At 49.6% G+C, this 20,139-nt stretch overlaps 5 protein-coding genes across 5 annotated transcripts; 2 read left to right on the top strand and 3 right to left on the bottom strand.

Moving 5' to 3' along the window:
* Positions 1 to 365: 365 nt before the first annotated feature.
* L3040_008468 (uncharacterized protein) lies at positions 366 to 3,508 on the top strand (the record flags this gene model as incomplete). The annotated part of the gene is made up of 2 exons (XM_007293488.2): positions 366 to 872; positions 917 to 3,508. 2 exons carry the CDS (start codon positions 366 to 368, stop codon positions 3,506 to 3,508), a joined length of 3,099 nt encoding a protein of 1,032 aa, XP_007293550.2.
* A 5,283-nt stretch (positions 3,509 to 8,791) lies between these two features.
* L3040_008467 (uncharacterized protein) lies at positions 8,792 to 9,990 on the bottom strand (the record flags this gene model as incomplete). Its single annotated transcript, XM_007293487.2, has 3 exons — positions 8,792 to 9,236; positions 9,433 to 9,802; positions 9,894 to 9,990. 3 exons carry the CDS (start codon positions 9,988 to 9,990, stop codon positions 8,792 to 8,794), a joined length of 912 nt encoding a protein of 303 aa, XP_007293549.2.
* A 1,190-nt stretch (positions 9,991 to 11,180) lies between these two features.
* On the bottom strand, positions 11,181 to 12,547 carry L3040_008466 (uncharacterized protein; the record flags this gene model as incomplete). The annotated part of the gene is made up of 4 exons (XM_066157064.1): positions 11,181 to 11,679; positions 11,752 to 12,270; positions 12,351 to 12,403; positions 12,470 to 12,547. 4 exons carry the CDS (start codon positions 12,545 to 12,547, stop codon positions 11,181 to 11,183), a joined length of 1,149 nt encoding a protein of 382 aa, XP_066010337.1.
* A 2,042-nt stretch (positions 12,548 to 14,589) lies between these two features.
* L3040_008465 (uncharacterized protein) lies at positions 14,590 to 17,541 on the top strand (the record flags this gene model as incomplete). Its single annotated transcript, XM_066157063.1, has 4 exons — positions 14,590 to 14,966; positions 15,104 to 15,369; positions 15,446 to 15,966; positions 16,015 to 17,541. The coding sequence occupies 4 exons, from the start codon at positions 14,590 to 14,592 to the stop codon at positions 17,539 to 17,541; spliced, it is 2,691 nt and encodes an 896-aa protein (XP_066010336.1).
* A 1,346-nt stretch (positions 17,542 to 18,887) lies between these two features.
* L3040_008464 (uncharacterized protein) lies at positions 18,888 to 19,750 on the bottom strand (the record flags this gene model as incomplete). Its single annotated transcript, XM_007293483.2, has 4 exons — positions 18,888 to 18,919; positions 19,062 to 19,229; positions 19,407 to 19,530; positions 19,712 to 19,750. The coding sequence occupies 4 exons, from the start codon at positions 19,748 to 19,750 to the stop codon at positions 18,888 to 18,890; spliced, it is 363 nt and encodes a 120-aa protein (XP_007293545.2).
* Positions 19,751 to 20,139: the final 389 nt, after the last annotated feature.

Below are 20,139 nucleotides of genomic sequence, written 5' to 3'. Positions count from 1 at the left end.
CATATCGATCATAAGGTCGTGAGGTCGTGAAGGAGAGGCCAAGGCGCAACAGAGTCGTCTCTGAATTCGGAGTCTAACAATATGTCCTCGAAGAACGGGAATTCGGAGAGAAAGGGAGAAGAGACAACAGCGACAATGGAGGCTTGGAAATGTTTCGCAGGAGAGGAATTGGCTCCGGACAGGGCTTTGTCTGCCGCTTCGATGAATCTTGGCAGAGCTTGTCGCCCTAAGCTCGGACCCGGCCCATCCCAATTCACAATTCCAGCTCTCGCGCCGATGTCAACAACAGAGGACCACAACGAAGCTACTCTCCACCACGCCGTGAACATAAGCGTGCTCCCATAGCAGGATGCCCGCAGGCTACAATGTACAGCCTCATCGGCAAACATGCAGGACGGCCAGTCCTCCGCCTGGGATACCAAAGGGCTTCGCGTGGCAGCCGTCTGCTCACACGACATTCTGGCTCTAAACCCAAGCCCAAGCACAAGGCACCACTCGACCTTCCCGGCCTGGATCAGAAGTGGAAGCTCCGCTGGCGGGTCGAGAGTTCGACCGAGCAGCTCGAACATGCAGTCCGCACGAATGAGGGAAAAGCGGTTCCAGGCAAATACATACTTCCCATGTTTCCTTACCCGTCTGGAGACCTCCATCTTGGCCATCTCCGAGTGTATACCATTTCCGATGTTCTGGCAAGGTTCCGACGCATGCAAGGCTATGAGGTGCTTCATCCCATCGGCTGGGACGCATTCGGATTGCCAGCAGAAAATGCAGCAATCGCGAGGGGTGTTGACCCTGCAACATGGACGCAGCAGAACATCCAGAAGATGAAGACTCAGCTGGAAGCTATGAACGGAGCTTGGGATTGGAATCGTGTACGTAGGCGTATGTCGCAAAGAGCCCACGGCTGACTTTCTAGGAATTTGCTACGTGCGATCCCAAGTTCTACAAGCATACTCAGCAACTCTTCCTCATGCTGCACAAAGCTGGCCTTGCATACCAGTCCGAAGCATTGGTGAACTACGACCCCGTAGATAAGACCGTCTTGGCGAATGAACAAGTCGACGCGAAGGGTCATTCTTGGAGGTCCGGAGCCAAGGTTGAGAAAAAGATGCTGAAGCAATGGTTTTTCAAGATATCCGCATTTCGCCAAGAGCTCCTCGACGGACTCACGAAGCTGCAGGGCAAGTGGCCAGAGAGGGTTCTGGCGATGCAGAAGAATTGGATTGGTAAGTCTACGGGGGCTCGGATTAAGTTCCCGGTCGTCGCCTATGATCAACAGACGCATTCGGATATCGAGGTCTTTACTACGAGACCGGATACTCTGTTTGGCGTGCAATACGTGGCCCTGGCCTCAACGCATCCACTTGTTCAGTCTCTGGCGAACACGGACGCTGAGTTACAAGCTTTCCTGAATACGATTCCGGCGCTACCACAAGACTCCAAGGTTGGCTACCTACTGCCCCATGTACATGCACTGAATCCGCTGTCCTATGAAGACTCTACCCCGGACGCAACGAAGGCTTCTCTGCCGATATACGTTGCGCCGTATGTGCTGGGAGATTACGGTGACGGTGCTGTGATGGGAGTGCCTGGGCACGATACCCGTGATCACTCATTTTGGAAGCATAACCGCTACGACGATCCAATTCGATTTGTCGTCGCCCAGTCCCCTGGGGACACATGCAGTGTTTTGCAGACAGTGCCATTTGTCAACCATGGCCATCTCACAAACCTTTCCGGGCCGTTTGCTGGCCTCAGCTCTGCTGCAGCGACGGACAAGATTGTAGCTCTCGTTGCGTCTAAAGGACTAGGCTCGGCTGCAGAGACTTGGCGCCTGAGAGACTGGTTGGTCAGCCGTCAACGATATTGGGGCACGCCAATCCCAATAATCCATTGTGATACTTGCGGTCCAGTTCCTGTTCCTGATGACCAGCTCCCTGTCGAGCTCCCACCTGTGAGTAGCCATTGGGAAGCCGGCGAGACCGGCAATCCATTAGAGCATGCCCATGAGTGGGTCAACACGACTTGTCCAGGATGCGGTGCTGCTGCGAAGAGAGATACAGATACCATGGATACCTTTGTCGATTCCAGCTGGTACTTTATGAGATTTCCAGATGCTCATAATTCGGACTCCCTGTTCTCGCCGGAGGCAGCAGATGCCAACCTCCCTGTGGATTTGTACGTCGGAGGTGTTGAGCATGCTATCCTGCATCTCCTCTATGCAAGGTTCATCTCCAAGTTTATGGCCACGACGCCTTTCTGGCCTGAAGGCGTCGAGCATCTCGGAGAGCCCTTCAAAACGGTCTTGGCTCAAGGGATGGTACACGGCAAGACCTACTCGGATCCAGCAACCGGACGATTCCTGAAGCCAGACGAAGTCAACCTCAGCGACCCATCGCAACCGAGCGTGATAGCCAGCAACCAGATAGCCAACGTAAGCTTTGAAAAGATGTCCAAATCGAAGTACAACGGTGTCGACCCTGGCACCTGCATAGCCAAATACGGTGCGGATGCCACCAGAGCTCACATCTTGTTTCAGGCTCCCGTCAGCGAGGTCCTCGAATGGGATGAAGCGAAAATTGCTGGTGTTACCCGGTGGCTTCACAAACTGCACGGTTTCATCGAGAACAATGCAGCATTGTGGTTCGCCAATGACTTGGCACGGCCCGATTTCAACCCTAAGGCGTATTTCATGAAAGCCGAATCAGCTCCCAACAATAACCATAGCTTGAGTAGCCAGATGACCAAGGAATGGGTGGCCTCTCTGGATTATCTCGCCCCGGCCAGGCTCGAGGAAGTAGCTTCCTACTACGCAAAGGACTCTAGGCTTTCCAAAACGCCCAGCGAGGCCGCCCAGAGTGCTGAAAATCTTAGGAATCTGTGGACCGATGCAGTCAGTAAGGACAAAGCAGTCTGGCGCTCGGTTCAGCTCACCGTCGCCTCTGTGACGGAGTCTTATAGCAAGACGTACGCTTTGAACACTGTAGTCTCGGATCTGATGGCCCTAACTAACACCATCATGGACTACCATAACACAAGTATAGATTCGCAAGACGCAAAGACCAGCCAACCTGATTACCTACTCTCCCTGCACGCCACAAGAGCTCTGGTGCAGATGATGGCGCCTATCGCTCCAGCATTTGCTGAAGAGTGCTGGACCCTTGTCCGCCCATCACCATCTATCACAAGGTTGCAGGTCCAACCTGCGCCAGGCTCCATCTTCAAACACGCCTTTCCAACCGTCGACGGCACCTACGCGCTCCTTACGCCCTCGACGCACAAATGCGCCGTCCAAATCAACGGCAAGGTCCGCGCCGTTGTCATGATTCCGAGGGCGGACGATGCCATGACCGGCAGGGAGCTGGAGGCGTGGACCGTGGAGCAGATTCTGCAGACGAAGGACGGGAGGGAGAAGTTCACGGGGGGTGGGCCGAAGCCGATGGATATTAGGAAGGCGAAGAAGACGATTGTGGTTAGTAGGGGGAAGACGGTGAACTTTGTAATCTAGGGGGGGTGTACAATACCAAAGAATGTGCTGTATGATAACGTGGAGAATGTGATTTGGATATATTGTGTGTATATATATTGTGTATAGAAATATAGATAAGCTCCCCCACCTGAAACTAACTTTGTTGCATCCATCTATCTTGTCGATGAATGAATGACATGGTTGAGTGGGTGAGTGAGTGAGCGCCAAAGGGACCATCCAGACTACCTATCTAACGATAAGATATTATACCATATATATTCTTTACTGCATGCTCCTACTACTTACTGTACCATATGCTACTAGCATGGCAGTGTAATGTAGTACAATACAGTAGTAGTATCTACTATGATGGCTAACGATCGCTCAGCTCAGTTGGTTGATAAGTAAAGCGAAAGCGTAGTGCTATGGTAATACTGTGTGTGTCCTCTTTTCTTCCTCTCTGATTCTTGTATTCTTGTATTCTTGTATTCTTGTATTCTTGTATTCTTGTATTCTTGTATTCTTGTATTCTTGTATTCTTGTATTCTTGTATTCTTGTATTCTTGTATTCTTGTATTCTTGTATTCTTGTATTCTTGTATTCTTGTATTCTTGTATTCTTGTATTCTTGTATTCTTGTATTCTTAGATTCTCTGATTCTCTGATTCTCTGATTCTCTGATTCTCTGCCTCTCTGCCCCTCCCTCTCTGCCTATCCTCCTCTTGTATTCTTGTATTCTTGTATTCATCAGAAGAGAAAGCGATCCATCCATCCATCCATCCACCAAGCTCGCGAGGTTCGACCCTTACTCGCTGTAAGGAAGCAAGCAAGCATTTTTTTAATAACAACAATAATGATAGTAATAATAATACCTAATCATAATAATCATAATACTTAATACCTAATGATACCTAGTAGTAATAATACCTAATAATAATGAACTTAATAATAATGATACTTAATAAAAATTGACAGTAGTAAAAGTACAGTAGGACAGTCATACAGCTGAGTACTCGTCGTCGCAAACTTCAAGATGATTGATTGATTGATTCCCCCTTTTTTTTCCCTCCCTTATAGCAGGCGGGCGAAACAATAGGTATCATAGGTAGGTAGGTAGGTAGCCGGTATCTCGCACCTTTTGGCCTTTTTTTTTTTTTTCTCAATTCTTTTTTTTTTCATACTTTTTTCTTTTCTTTTTTTTAATTTTTTCTTTCTTTCTTCTTCTTCTTCTTCTTCTTCTTTTTTTTTTCAATTTTCAGTTTCTCTTTTATTCTTCTTCTTTCTTCTTCTTTTTTTTTTTTTTTTTTTTCTTTTTTTTTTTCTTTTTTTTTCTATATTTTTTTTTTCTTTTTTTTTCTTTCCATTTATTCTTTTTTTTTCTTTCTCTTTCTTTTATTTTTTTTTATTTTTTTCTGAATTTTTTTTCTTCTTACCTTTTCTCTTTTTTTCTTTTCTCTTTTCTTTTCTTTTTTTCTTCTTCTTCTTATTTTTTTTTTGTTTTTTTTTATTTTCAATTTTTTCTTTATTTTTCCATTTTTTCTTTATTTTTTTTTCTCTTCTTTTTTCTCTTCTTTTTTCTCTTCTTTTTTCTCTTCTTTTTTCTCTTCTTTTTTTTCTCTATTTTTTTTTTCTTTTTCTTTTTTCTTTTTACCTTTCTTTTTATCTTTTTACCTTTTACTTTTTTTCTTTTTCTTTTTTCCTTTTTCTCTTTTTTTTTTCTTCGCTTTATTTTCTTTGTTTTTCCTTTGTTTTTTTCCTTTTTTTCTTTTCCTTTTTCCCTTTTTTTTTTTCCAATTTTCTTCTTCAATTTTTGTTTTATTTTCTTTCATCTATTTTCTTCTTCTTCTTTTTTCTTCTTTGTGACGACACGCCAGGTCTCCTGAACGTATCCCCACGTGCGCTAAGCTACCTCCTTCCTTTTTCCCTTCGTATTCTTCGTATTCTCTTATTCCCTTCTGTTGACCTATGAACTATAGTTCACGAGTCCTTGGCGCCCTTACCTTCGTGTATATAGACCTCAGCTACCTTCGACTTCTACACTCGGTAGTTATTGATTTTAAGTTATTACTTTGAGATTCTCCTGAGCTCCTAATCGTCGGCTCGCTTAAGTGGGCCTTCTTTCAGCCTTTCAGTCTTAGTCGGTATAAGCGACTGCGGATCGGAATCGAGTGCGGATTTTTCGAAATGTGTTAGAAATTTTTATATATTATAGCAAATACTATTATAACTTAAAAATATTTATATAAATAATCAATCTATCATTATATCTTCTTTCGAAACATCTAAAATCGTATCATCTAATAAAACATCTGACTATCGATCGCTATTTTTATTAGAATCTGACTCGTCTTTTACTTTACGCAACGAATCGTTTGAATCTTTATTATTATTAGAATTGAAGCTATCGCTATCGATATTAATATTAAGAAAAGGAAAAACATCTTGCTTTAAAGAAGGGTCTCTAATAGTATCGGTTGTAATTATCAAATTATCGTTATCGAGAGAAAGTTCGAGTTAAGAGAGAGTTGGTCGAAGAATACTTTTTTTACGAGGCCGCAAAATTTAACGCTCAAGAGGTTGTTATATCTATTAAATCTCTTTCGAATCGAAAATTAGAATAAGTATTGATTGTATCGTCGTCTTTAATAATTAAGCTTATAGCAAAGCGTTTTCGTATAATACTTTTACGCTCGCGCTTAATTATGCGATTCTTTTACGATATTTAGCATCTTTTTCCTTTTTTTAAATCTTATCGACGCGTTGTTATTTTATAATAGATTCAAGATTTTCTTTACCTTGCTGCTTAATAGCAAGCTTGTTATCGATTAATAATACGATTTTAAATGTTTCGGAAAAAGGTATGCTCGTAAATTAATTATTTATATAAATATTCTTTAGTTAATTATAATAGTAATTGCTATAATATATAAAAATTTTTAACACATTTCGAAAAATCCGCACTCGCTTCCGATCCGCAGTCGCTTATACCGACTAAGACTGAAAGGCTGAAAGGAGGCCCACCTAAGCGAGCCGACGATTATGTGAACCCCGCGCTCCCGTGAGTTCCTTCAGGTAATCGCTTAGGGTCGTCATATTCTTTTTCCTTTTTTTTTTGTTTTTTCCTTTTTTTTTTGATTTTTTTTTTTGATTTTTTTTTTCTTTTTTTTATTTTTTATTTTTTTTCAATTTTTTTTTGTTTTCTTTCATTCCTTTTTCTATTTTTTCTTATTCCTTTTTCTTTTTTTTTTCTTCTTTTTTCTTTTATTTTATTTCCCTTTTCCATTTTTTTTCTTCTTTTTTTTCCATTTTTTTCTTTCTTCCCCCTTTCCCTCCCCTTTTATTTCCCCCTCTTTTTCTTTTCTTTTTTTTAGTTCCCTTTTCCTTTTTTTCCTTTTCTTTCTTTTCTTTTTTTTATTTTTTCTTTTTTATTTCCCCTTTCCCTTTTTAATTTTTTTTATTCCCTTTTTTTCTATTTCTTCTTTTTATTTTTTCTTCTTTTTCTTCTTCTTCTTCTTTTTTTTCTTTCTCTTTTTTTTTCTTTATCTTTTTTTTTTCTTTTTACTTTTTTTATCTTTTTTTTTCCTTCTTCTTTTTTTTTCTTATTTTTTTTTTATTTTTTTTTATTTTTCATTTCTTTTCTTCTTCGTATTTTTGTTTTTCTTCTTCTTTTTCCTTTTTTTTTTCTATTTTTTTTTTATTTTTTTCTCTTTTTTTCTCTTTTTCTTCTTCTTCTTCCTTTTTTTTCTATTTTCATTTTCAATTTTTTTATTTTTATTTTTTTCTTTATTCTTTTTTTTTTTTTTTTTTTCCATTTTCTTCTTACCTTTTTTCTTCTTCTCTTTTCCTTCTTTTTTTTTCTTTTTTTTTTCTTCCTTTTTTTTTTCTTTCTCTTTTTTTCTTTATCTTTTCTTTTTTTTTTTTTTTTTTCTTTCTCTTCTTTTTCTCTTTTCTTTTTCTTTTTTTTTTCTATTTCCCCTTTTTTTTCCTTTCTTCTCTTCTTCTTATTTATTTTTTCCTCCTTTTCCCCCCTTTCTTTCTTCTTTTTTTCTCTTCTTTATTGTTCTTTCTTCCTACCTTTTTTCTTCTTCCTTTTTTTTCTTTTTTTTTCTTTTTTTTATATATTTATTTCCTTTTTTTCTTTTTTCCTTCTCCCCCCTTTTTTTCTTTTTCTCCTCTTTCTTCTTCTTCTTTTTTCTTCTTTTTTCTTCTTGCCGTTTTTCTTTTTACTTTTTTTTCTTTTTTTATATATTTTTTCTTTTTTTTTGTTCTCTTTTTTTTTTCTTTTTTTTTTCTTTTTTTTCCCTTTCTTTTTCCTTTCTTTTTCCTTTTTTTTGTTTTCTTATTTCTTCTTCTTTTATTTTTCCTTTTCCCCCTCCTTTCTTCTTTTTCTTCTTTTCCCATTTCTTCTTTTTATCTTTTTTCCTTTTTTCTTTTTCTTCTTTTTCTTTTTCTTTTTTCCCCCTTTTTTTTTTCATTTTTGTTTCTTTATTTTGTTTCTTCTTTTTTTCCATTTTTCTCCTTCTGTTTTTCTTTCTTCTCTTCTTCTTTATATATATATTTTCCATTTTTTCCATTTTTTCCGAACCCCCCCCCCCCTTCTTTCCTTCCTTTTCTCTTCTTCTTTTTACTTCCCCTTTCCCTTTTTAAATTTTCCCCCCCCCTTTCTTTTTCCATTTTCCTATTTCTTCTTCTTTTTTCCCTTTCCCCCTTCCTCCCCCCTCCTCCTTTTTTTCCCCATTTCTTCCCCTCCTTTCCTCCCCTCCCCCCACCCAATATCAAACATATCAAACCTTCCTCCCCTCCTCCCCCTTCCCCTCCCTCCCCCCCCCAATATCAAACCTTTCAAAATTCAAAGGAAACCCCCAACCCCCAACCCTCTCACAACAACCCAACCACCACAATATATATATATATAGTTATACTACGATTCAACATCGCACGCGGCTCGACGATCGAGAGTAGCAGCATTCAAATGGCTCCCTCCTTAAGGAGCAAAGCTGCGACGTCAAGTCCTGCTTGCTAGGAAGAAGAAAATCCAGGTTTCAAGCTGCCGCGGGTTTTATTTTTGTATCGTCGTCGTTACAGAAGAAGAAGAAAAGAAGAAACAGTAGGGAGAGAGGGAAAAGTTCAATGTTAGCTGGCTTGCGTTGGTATCTGTTATTTTTTTTATCCCATGCCCCGTTCCTATTCCCATCCCATCCATCCCATCCCATCCATCCCATCCCATCCATCCCATCCCAGTCGCGAACTAACGTACACCACCTCCGAGCAGAGAAAACTCCATCCAGATTCAAACCCGTGTCGGAATCCATCGTCCAACCAGCTAGTAGTTACCCGTGGCGCTGTTGTTACTGTAAGGCACGTACCCATCGCCCGCTGCAACGCCCGTCTGCTGCGGTCCCCCCATCGTCGTAGTGCCGGTGGGCGGCTGGTAGCCATTCGTCGTCTGGCTGCCGTACACCTGCGGCTGCTGCTTCTGGTGTCCGACGCCGCTGTACGTCTCGGGGCCGTACTTGCTAAGCAAAGCCGGCTCGCCGATGGCCGTGGCATCCGTGGCGTAGGAGGTGCGCATGTCGGCGGGCGTGGCGTGGGTGGGTAGGCCGTCGGGATGGTGCTTGTCGGTGGTGGTCTTGGGCGCGCGCTGCCAGAATTTGCGCTTGGGCGAGCCGGCTGTGTAGCCGTTGTGCGGGGAGGGGCCGAAGGCCTTTTCGCGCTTGTGGTGGCGGATGAGGCCGTACTCGACGAACATGGAGAGGAAGAAGAAGACGCTGTGGGGGAGGGGTTAGTTAGGGCGGACGGATGGACGGTTTCTATGGTAGGGGTCGGGTGTGGGATGAGATGGGATGGAATAGGATGGATGGGATGGGATGGGTGGGATGGGATGAGATAGAATGGGATGAGATGGAACGCGATCAGATGAAATGAAATGAGATGAGTTAAACACGATGAGAGAGGACGACGTACAGCCCGATGATAGCGACAGCAAACGCGGCCTTCTGCAGACGGCACGCCGTCTTGAAGCTGGGCAGCTCCGTGAACCCGTCCGAGTTGCCCGTCACCTCGCCGCCGATGAGGCCCTGGCCGTACGGGGTGGTCACGACGCCGGAGCAGCTGTCCGTCGCGTGGCGGTTCACGTAGGCGACGTAGATGAAGGCGCCGCAGAAGGCCAGGTCGAGGAGCACGGCGATGAAGCCGAAGATGGCGATGCCGCCGAGGCAGCAGACGAAGAGGACGGCGAGGATGGTGTACAGGACGGCGGCGCCCGAGATGCCCTCCACGGCGCGGACATTGGTCGGGATGCGGATGCTGTGGTTGTGGAGGGTGACGAGGTAGTCTGGGGGGGGAGGGTTAGCGATTGTATAGTTTTCGAAAGGGGGAGGGGAGAGCACAGAGTACAGGTAGATGGAGATGTCGTATTTACTTACAGGTAAAGATGCCGAGGACGACGGCAGCGCAGGCGAACTCGACAAAGCGCAGGAACATGGACGTGCTCTTGAGCGCGAGACCGCCGAATTTAGCCATCTCGGGTGTCTTTTAGTGATGAGTCTCGTAGGCCGAGAAAGGTTGTTGACAATCGAGGGACGGGGACGAGCGACGAGGTGCGAGAGACGAGAGACGCGGTGCCAGAGGTGAGATGGACTCGGCACGAGAAAGGGAAGAAAGGGAGAGCAAGGAAGGGCAAAACGGGTGACACGACGGCGGGCGGCCAGTCAGACACCCAACAATATATACAATCCACATCAACAAAGCCAGCGAGCGGCCTGGGCATTTCCCATCTTTCCCTGGCAGAGGTAGGTAGGTACGGCCTCTCTACTGTATTCTCCATTCTCCATTCCACGCCACCGGCTCATCCACCACCTGACCTCACCTGACCTCACCTGACCTCACCTGACCTCACCTGACCTCATCTCAGCTCGCGTCCCAGCACCAGCCACCACGGCCACGCACGTAGGCAAGTCAGTCCCCATGTTGCAACCAGCACCAGCCCCGTTCCCGTACCTGCCGCCGCCAATGGATTGTATGGTTGTATCGTAGCTACCTAAGCAAGTCAACACCCCGCAAGTCTCATCCATCCAACCACAATAGCGGAAATTGAGATGTAGATCTTCGCTCCCCACTCTCCACCCTATTCACGCAAGCGGTGCAACTGCGACCACCTACTACCTACTACTACTACTGCTACTACCAACCAACTACCTAACTACGTACGTCCCACTCCCCGATCCCAGATCGACCACCGATCCACCAGACTGGTCCGTCGCACGGTCGATCTTGCCCGGACCGAACCTAGCTTAAGCGAGGCTCTGCCACCGACGTCATTCCATCCATCCATCCATCCATCCATCCATCCATCCATCCATCCATCTACCGTATCCATCCATTCCATCCATTCCATCCCATCCATCCCATTTCAACTTACATACACACACACATACGTAGTACCACACCCTCCCTCCCTTACACCCCCAAATTCAAACTCAATCCCTAACAAAAGAGAAAGGGGCAAGTCACGGGGAAAGCACGGCACGGCACGGCACGGCAGCGGGGGATATCGGCGGGCCTACAGACTCTGCTACAGACGCTGTACGGTATGCGGTATGGATAGGATAGCTTCTCTGGATTTTTTTCACTGTGAATCATGTGACTCCTCATGCCATGTCGACTCCATAAACTCCTCCCCTTCCATCATCCACCCTCCCCCCCCCACCCAATCACTTCTTCCCCGTCCCAAACGCCTGGTGGAAGCCCGTCAGCGTGACGCGGAACCGCACATCGTTCGTCTTGACCTTCTGCACCGCCGCCGCGCACCCCTGCTCCGAGATGTCAATCAGCTCCGTCATGGGCTTGATGTTCTTCTCGCTGGCCAGCTGCAGCATCTCCATGGCCTCCTGCTTGCTCCCCAGGTGCGAGCCGCCGATCGTGCTTCCGTTGCTGGTAAAGTCCTGCGCCATCATCTCCGGCAGCGGCTTGTCGGGCAGGCCGACGTTGTGGAAGCAGCCGTTGACCGATAGCGTCGACATGTAGTCCTTGAGCGCGAACTCGTTCGTCATGTCCGCCGCGTTGAGGATGAAGTCGAAGGTGAAGGCCAGCGGCTTGAACCAGTCCTTCGCCTGCGTCGACACGAAGTGGTGCGCCCCGAGCTGCTTGGCTTCGGGCTCCTTGGACGAGGTGTGGGACAGGGCCCAGACCTCAGCGCCCATGGCACGAGCCCTACACGTCGCCATCAACCTCGACTGCTCCTCCAGGGGAGCCAGGGGAGCCAGGGGAGAGGGACGGGCTTACCAGAGAATCCCAAAATGACCGAGGCCCCCGATGCCCAGAATCGCAACCTTCTTTCCCGGTCCGCACCCAGCTCGCTTCAGCGGCGAGTACACCGTCAGGCCGGCGCACATCATCGGTCCCGCATCCGTCGAGGCAATGTTGTCCGGGATCTTGAACACGAACTGCTCGTGCACCCTCGAGTGACTACTGTACCCGCCCTGCGCGAAGATCTGATTGCCGTCCTTGTCCTTCATGGGGCCACCGGCCTCCTTGCTCGGGTTCCCGCCGCCGACGTTATACGGCGCACCATACGTGTCGACCATCTGGGGGCAGTAGTTCTCGTTGTTGGACTTGCACTGCGCGCATTTCATGCACGACTGGACCTGCGCGCCCACGCCCACACGATCGCCGGCCTTGAACTCGGACACCTTGGAGCCGACGCGCAGCACTTTTCCAATCATCTCGTGCCCGACGCAGATGGGCAGGTTTGTTTCCCCCCAACCGCCGGTGATGGTGTGGACATCGGAGCCGCAGACGCCACTAGTAGTCTTGTTCAGCAAATATAGAAGAGATGGCGAGACGACGCGAATGGAAGAATACAAGGCAAGTAACCAACGTACCAGCACTCGTGCTCGATGTCTACATCATACTCTTCGAAGGTCTTGGGGGTGAACTGCGCGAGGTTAGCATCCACATTTGACGTCGGGTGGGTATCCCAATGAGAGAGAGAGCTAGCTACCTTCTCCTTGGTGAACTCGGTCCACTTCTTGTGGTCGCGGATCATGAAACCCTCGAACTGATCTGGAACTGCTGCCATTGTTGCTGCTGCTTCGTCGGTCTTGCGATTCTTTCCAACCAATTTAGGCCGGTGGGCTATTGTAAAGAATAGTTTCTGTCGCTTGGGTGGTGATTGGTATTCGGTGTTTCGTCAAATGAATCAGAAATGTCTCTGCGAAGGGGTGATGGGAAGAAGGGTTGGCAGTCTTGGCCGAACGACCTCTTTATTGTTTTGTACCTACGCGAGGACACGGGCCCCACTTTACATGATGATGATGGTGATGACGATGATGCTGGTGATGGTGATAGTGATCTTGATCTTGATCTTGGTAATCAGGAATTCATGACCTCACCGTCTATCCGTGATTTTGATTTGCCCAAACCAATCGCGCGATCGCAGATGGACTTCTCTGCCGGGGATGTGCGCACAGCAGAGCGCGATCTGAGGCTCTTGCTCCTTCCGGTTTTTCATTCTGGGGCAATGGTCTTTGGGTTGGGGATGACATCAAGGGGGGAGAGGTGGGATGGCGGGGTACGAGTGCGAGTGCGAATGCGGGTGCGGGTACGGGTGCGGGAGCGACGTAGGTGAGGTGACGTTTGGCATTTGGCGTTCGAGGGCTCCGTAGGGGGTTGAAAACTTGGATGGTGGATGGGCCGGTGTTCGTAACCAGATCCCGCCCAAGACCGGATAGGGCACGTGGGGCACGTGATCTAGCATATAGTAAGTGAGATCAGCTCGTCCACCTCACATGACTCAGTCCCCGAACCAAAGCCCGCGAGCGAGCGCATGGGTCCTTTCCGGCCAGCTTCGGGATCGATGGAAATAGTAGTAGGTATGTAGGTACCGGTAGTAGGTACAGTCATGTGTTAGGTGGTCGTACTAGGTAGTATATCAAGCCGAATAGAAGCGGAGATTTGTACGGACTGATCTTGGGACCAAGCACACGAGGTTGGGGGGGTGGGTAGATGGTCGCTTATATAATGGATGTGGGGTAAGGGGGGGTAAGGGGGGTACCGGTAGGTTAGGTACTACGTAGGTTGGCAAGTTGGCCAGGGGGGGTGATGTCGGCAACTCATCCTGACCTCCACGATGCTTCGGCGCAACGGATCAACAGATCAATCATACGGAGTACCGGTATGCGGAATATGTTGTAGTAAGTACCTACCTACCTTGGCCGGGCATCACATGGCTCTGCTTGCTGCCCTTTCCTGTCCTGTCCTGTCCTTTTCCTTCCCCTCTGTTTACTTTTCACATGCTTTTGCTCTCGTTCTAGCTCGAAGACTAGAACATGCGCCGACAGATACACCGCATGACATGACATGACTGACATATCGCCAGGGTGAACATGAACGCACATATGAACATGGGCTTAGTCGCGGAGATGGTCGGTCTGAATGCGACGGGCTACCTACGTACTATACCGGTACGGTCAGCTATCTGCATCTTCCAGCCTAAAATCCGAGTCGGATCCCACGTCGTCGAAGATGGGTAGATCTGCTTACGCCGTACCTACCATACCTACCTACTACCTACTACCTACTACTACCTACTTCCTCTACTGCTCAGGCCAGCCCATTCGCTCCTTCCCTCTCACATCTTCCACCCCACTTCCCCGCCCCACTCCCCTCCCCCCTCCCCACCCCAGATCCCTGCCTCACACCCACCTTCTGGGGCCAGGCGCGACCAGATGCGGTTTAGCTGCCCATAACCTGACCTGGGCCAAGCTCTCCCGCTCCACTCTCTGCTCTCTGCGCTCTCCACTAACGGAGCTTCTCCATCTCTGCATCTCTGCATCTCCCTTTCCTCTCTCCACATCCCAAATCAAAAGCAGCTGGCGTCAAATGCCCGAGCTCCTCGTCCGTCTCTTCTTTCCTCCGTACTTATACCCAGCTCCCTGCCCGTACGCGCATGCGAATCTCGATTCCCCCTTCCTCGCTCTCTCTTCCGCCTCGAGTCCCATGTTGAATTTGGCCCTCCCTTAGCCTCGTCCACTTCCCTCCCCCCTCCCCCCTCCCCACTACAGCTTTCGGGCCTATGAACCCCGGGGGCCTCTGTTGCCCCCCGCCGTCGCCGCCTAGATCATGGCCGGGACGACGACCCCGACCTCGTCGACGTCCCCAACGACGTCCCCGACGACGTCCCTGCGGCCCGCATCCGCATCCGCATCCGCATCCGCATCCAGACCAGATGCTGATAACAACGCCGACGCCGATGCCGACCCATCTCACCCGGCCCGGAACCACAGCCCTCACGATAACGACAACGACCACGCCAATGTCCCGGTCCCGCGGAGACCGGTCAAAAGACGGGCCGCAAAGGCCTGCACAGCTTGCAGAGTCCGGAAGGTCAGGTGCGATGTGATGCAGGCCTATCACGTGACCCCCGCCGGGACCGTCACGTGTAGCAACTGCCAGATGGACGGCGTCCCATGTGTGGTGGATGAGGGCAAGCGCCGGAGGTGAGTCGGACTCTCTTTCCGCCTTTCCTGTTTGCCCGACACGCGGCACATCACGCCAACGACAGGCGCCATGGACGCGCATCAGGCCAAACACCGTGGACGAGAAGATTGGGACTACAGCTAACCTACGACCCCAGAAAGCTCCTGAGAATAGACCCGGATGTGGAAATGCCCGCCCTAACAGCATCATCCGCCGCCGAGAAACATGCGCGACAGGTCTGGCCGGAGCCTGCTCCTGGCTCGGGTTCTGATTCGGGTGGTACGGGCACCAGCAGCAGTGTCAACCCCTCTGATATCCTGAATTCAATTCCGGAAGCCAGCCCGTGGACGCCCTCGAACGACCTGGACCGGCGACAGCCAGCTGCTTACGGCGGGATGGGCGGGCACCAACCACACATGATCTGTACGTTGAAAGGATTTGATCGCTATGTTCGGGGCTTTCCGTACCCTCACAGATCTCCTGTCTGACGAAAGTGTAGATCAGAACGCAGCCCACCTGTTCGAGCGCGAGCGCGTGCGGGATGTGCAAAGCCTCGGATTCCAGCCCGTGGACCACTTCGATCCGGCATATACCCTTCTGACGTCGGCCTCCATCGGCGGCGAACTCACCAAAACGCGACTGGCGACGCCCCCACGGATCGCCCCTCCGGTGCTGAAGCACCAGCTGCCTGGGTTCCTCAAACCGCTCCCTCCGCGCATGACGTCGGTAGATATCGATTACCTGTTTGCCAAGGGGGCGCTGTCCCTGCCGGATGCCCCGACGCGAAACGCGCTGTTGCGGGCCTACATCGAGTATGTGCATCCGTACATGCCGTTGGTGGAGCTGCATGAGGTGCTGCGCATCATCGAGGACGGGAGTGGCATGACGGGGAAGATGAGTCTGCTGCTCTTCCAGGCCATCATGTTTGCCGGCACGGCCTTCGTGGACATGCAATACCTGGAGCCGGCAGGGTTTACCAACCGCAAATCCGCCCGGAAGGCATATTTCCAAAGAGCGAGGGCATGTCTGCTTTCCCGGTATCCAGGATGATCGTTAACTGATGTGAAGGTTCTGTACGATTTCGACTACGAAGTCGACCGCGTGTCCCTCGTCCAGTCCATCCTCCTCATGACCTACTGGTACGAGACGCCCAACGACCAGAAGGATACGTGGCACTGGATGGGCGTGGCCATCTCGCTCGCGCACACCATCGGCATGCACCGCGACCCCAGCCACTCCGGCATGGAGCCGGCGAAGAAGAGGTTGTGGAAGCGGATCTGGTGGTCCTGCTTCATGCGCGACCGGCTCATCGCGTTGGGCATGCGCCGGCCGACGAGGATCAAGAATGAGGATTTCGACGTCCCGCCGCTGGAGGAGGCGGACTTCGAGATCGCGGCCCTGCCCGCCAGCGTGGAGATGATCGGGCCGGAGTGTGCGCTCATGCGGGACGTCCAGGCGCAGCGGGAGCTGGCTCAGATGTGCATTGCGAAATCGAAGCTCTGTGTGTGCATCTCCCAGGTGCTCACGGCCCAGTACTCGGTCCTGGTCAAGAACCAAGGCATGGGCAGCGGTCGGTCCAGCGTGATGCTCTTCCCGAAGAAGCTGGACCAGACGGACGAGGTGCAACACTGCGAGAAGGAGCTGCAGAGATGGGTCGACGAGCTCCCCGAATCGTGTCGATACGTCCCCCATCCCACGCCCGGGGGCTGCGGCAACCCGATCTTCGTGCACCGCACCCTGTTACACATGATCTACTACACGACCCTCTCGGCCCTCCACCGTCCCCAGGTCCTGCCCCCCGCTCACGCGACCCCCGACCCCTCCCGCGCCCGGCACGACTTCTCCCGCCTGCAAGTCCGCGAGGCCTCGCGCGAAATCACCCGCCTCAGTCAGAACCTGCTCCTCGTCTCGCTGGAACGATTCCTCCCCACCACCGGCGTCACGGTCCTGCTCCCGGCCATCATCATCCACCTGCTGGACATCAAGTCCTGCAACGATGAGCAGCGCAAGGCGGCCATGAATGGGTACTCGCAGTGTCTGACGGTGCTCGAACGACTGCGTGACAACTACGCCTCGGCAGATTTTGCGACGCAGTTCCTGCAAGCCGCGATCTGCAAAGCGGATCTCGCCAAGGACCTGGACGCGCACCAGGCAGAGGAGCGTGTGGCGCGGGAGAGGTACAGCCCGCCGATGAGTGGCCAAGACGCGTCTGCCGCGATGCAGCACAGCTTCGTCCCCGCGGAGCACGAGCGGGTGTTTGCTCCGAAGACGACGGCGCCGAGCCCGCCAGATTCGGAGGCACCGCTCCAGCCTGTGGAGAGCCAGCCACCGCGACCCCCGGCGGCCGGGTTGGTGATGGGGGAGGAGAGAGAGGGGGAGCTGAACATGTACGAGTTCCTGCGAGATGACGCTCCGTTTTGCGAGGAGCTGTGGACCATGCCGCTTCACGAGGGGGCGCATCGGGAGCCGGGCGGGTGCACGCAGGATATGCCGTGGGTGGATCAGGGGCCCGCGTGGAGTCAGGTGGGGAGCCCGCTGGGAGAGGAGTTGCTCATGGCTGAGGAGGAGGTGGAAATCTTGATGCGGCGGGAGTAGCGGGCTGCGAGATGTGAGGTATGCAGCGCTGGCAGGCTTCGACGACCGCATAGAAGGAAAGAGGGGGTCACGAATGTGCAATAAGGAGCAAGACGTGAGCATGACGGGTTGTAGATATGGACAGTGGCTACGCAAGCTAGACTGGGCGTCGTTCACGGCATACATCTGTACGAGGCGTTGATGGCCCCGGGGATGAGTTTTGGTGTACAAAATTGGATTCCGTCAGGTTGGGGGGTTTTTTTCCTCTTCTTTTCTCTCCTTTTCCCGTTCAGATTTCCATTGATTCGTCCATAGGATTTTAGGTGTATGTGTATGTGATGGCCTGGTAGTGAGGGAGGGGTTCAAGGTTCTCTGGCGGGGGAAGGGGGAGGGGGAGGTTTCCACTTTTCTTGTACACAATCAATAATTACTGTACTGCAGGAGAATGAATCATAGCCCGTGCGCCGACTTTTCAACCCGCGGGCTCTCGGCCACAGTTCAGTTCAAGTCAAGACAAGACAAGCAAGTTTCCTAGGTTAAGCCAAGGAATATATATATATATTTTTCAAGAAAAATAAATAAATGAATGGATAGATGGATGGATGGATGGATGGATGGATAGAGGGATAGATGGATGGATGAATGAATAGATGGGTGGATAGATAGATGGATAGATGGATAGATGGATGGATGGATAGATAGATGAATGAATGAATGGATAGATGGATGGGTAGATCTCTTCGACGCAAATAGGTATTTATATTACATTTATATTGAATTAATTTATATTACAATTATATTACAATTATATTACAATTATATTATATTACATATATACGTATATATACGTATATATATGTATGTATGTAGGTATGTATGTAATTTCATACTTACCAATCTCCCTACCTAGGTAATAAATCGCAGATCGTGACGCCGGTACGTGAATGCGGATATGTATATGTATATATATATATATATATATATATATATAAATATGAAAAAAGGAGGGGGGTGTAGATGATGGATGGATGTATATATTTATTTATAATTTGTAGAGAGGGAGAGAGAGGGGGGGGGGGGGGGGGGGGGGGGGGGGGGGGGCCTTTTTAGAGGCTTACAAGGAGAGCTAAAATATATATATATATGTGTGTATAAAAGAAAGGGTTTTGCGAAAAGGGATGAATGTGTTTGGATGTATATAAACTTATCCAAGTGGGCGATTGGTGAAAGGAAAAAATATGCGTATATATTGGGAAGGAGGGGGTTTCTGGGGGGGGAGGGGGGAAAGGCTGTCTTCGCTTATTTTGAGATCTATTCTCTTTACGGTTTTTTTTATTACATGTATTGTTATTCATCTCAGTTCATGATTACGTACTTCCTGCTCTCTTTCTCTCTCTCTCTGATCAGACATCATTTTGCCCGTCCTCTTCCTCTTCCTCTCCCTCTTCCAGTCCCATTCCCTCTCGCTCCACCACCAGCCCCAGCCCCAGCCCCAACCGCCTTCCCTGCCTTCCCTACAACCCCCCTCCTCCCCCTCTCACCTCCAGCAGCCCGTTCTCTCTCCTTCTTCGCCTTCTCCCCCTCAACAAACTCGCGCATGATACCGTGCAAAGCGTCGTTCCGTCGCGTCACGAGCAGCACATCGTCGCTGGTGGCTGTCGTGCGGCTGGCGTGCCGCGAGAAGGACTCGAGGTCTGTGGCGACGGATTCTGTAGGGAAGGGGGTGGGGGTGAGATAGGGCGGGAGATGAGGGAGATGGGGAGGGAGGGAAGAGGAGGGTTGGTGAGGGGACGAGGTTTGTGGTTGGGGGAGGGGGGTGTGTTTAGGAATGGTTTTTTAGGGGGGAAAGAGGGAGGGGAGGGAGATGAGAGAGGATGAGGGCATACCTAGCTGTGCCCAGGCCATCTCGGTCATGGCGCCGATGAACTGGGGGGTGGCGGTCGTGTTTAGGCGGAGACACTCCTCGTCGATGAGTTTGCCGATGGCGAACCAGAGGGAGGCTTTTAGTTTCTGAGGAGTGGGAGAGGGGGTTAGTTGGTGTTTATTTGATTGTTTGGTTGCGTGATGAGATGAGGGGGGGATTGAGGGAGAGGAGAGGGAGAGGGAGAGGGAGAGGAGAGGGAGTGGGAAGGGAAAGGGAGGGAAGGGCTTGAGAAGGGATGGGAAGTGATGGATGGATATATATATGTACTTCGTTTATGGGATCTTCTTCTGCTTGCTGGGAAGACATCCTGGCTGAGACTGTTTGTTCTTTTGATTCCGATTCGATTTGGCGAGGAGACGTGACTGCGTTGGTCCTGATTTTTTGAAAAAAAAAAAAAAAAAAAAAAAAAATTCCTTTTTTCTTGGTCAGGAAGACGGAGTTGTTAGTCCGAATGCGAATCAATCACTGCGTTCTGGATCTTGAAAGCGGTTGAGGTCATGCTTCCCAAAACGATAAGTGATCGAGGTACCTGAGAAAGTCGCGTCAAGCTCAAGCTCCCGAGTCCCGACAGACAGACGCGCCTGCCCAGTGCCCACCCGACCCGATCATTCTCCGAGCCGGAGCCGGAGCCGGCCCGCCCGACCCCGCTTGGACTGGATAATCTCATCCAGATCCTTTTTTTAGATGGCGACAAG

This window comes from Drepanopeziza brunnea (genome assembly GCF_022702325.1).
Source record: "Drepanopeziza brunnea f. sp. 'multigermtubi' strain 214-2 chromosome Unknown ctg16, whole genome shotgun sequence".
NCBI lineage: Eukaryota > Fungi > Ascomycota > Leotiomycetes > Helotiales > Drepanopezizaceae > Drepanopeziza > Drepanopeziza brunnea.
This window is presented reverse-complemented; position numbering and strand designations above follow the sequence as displayed.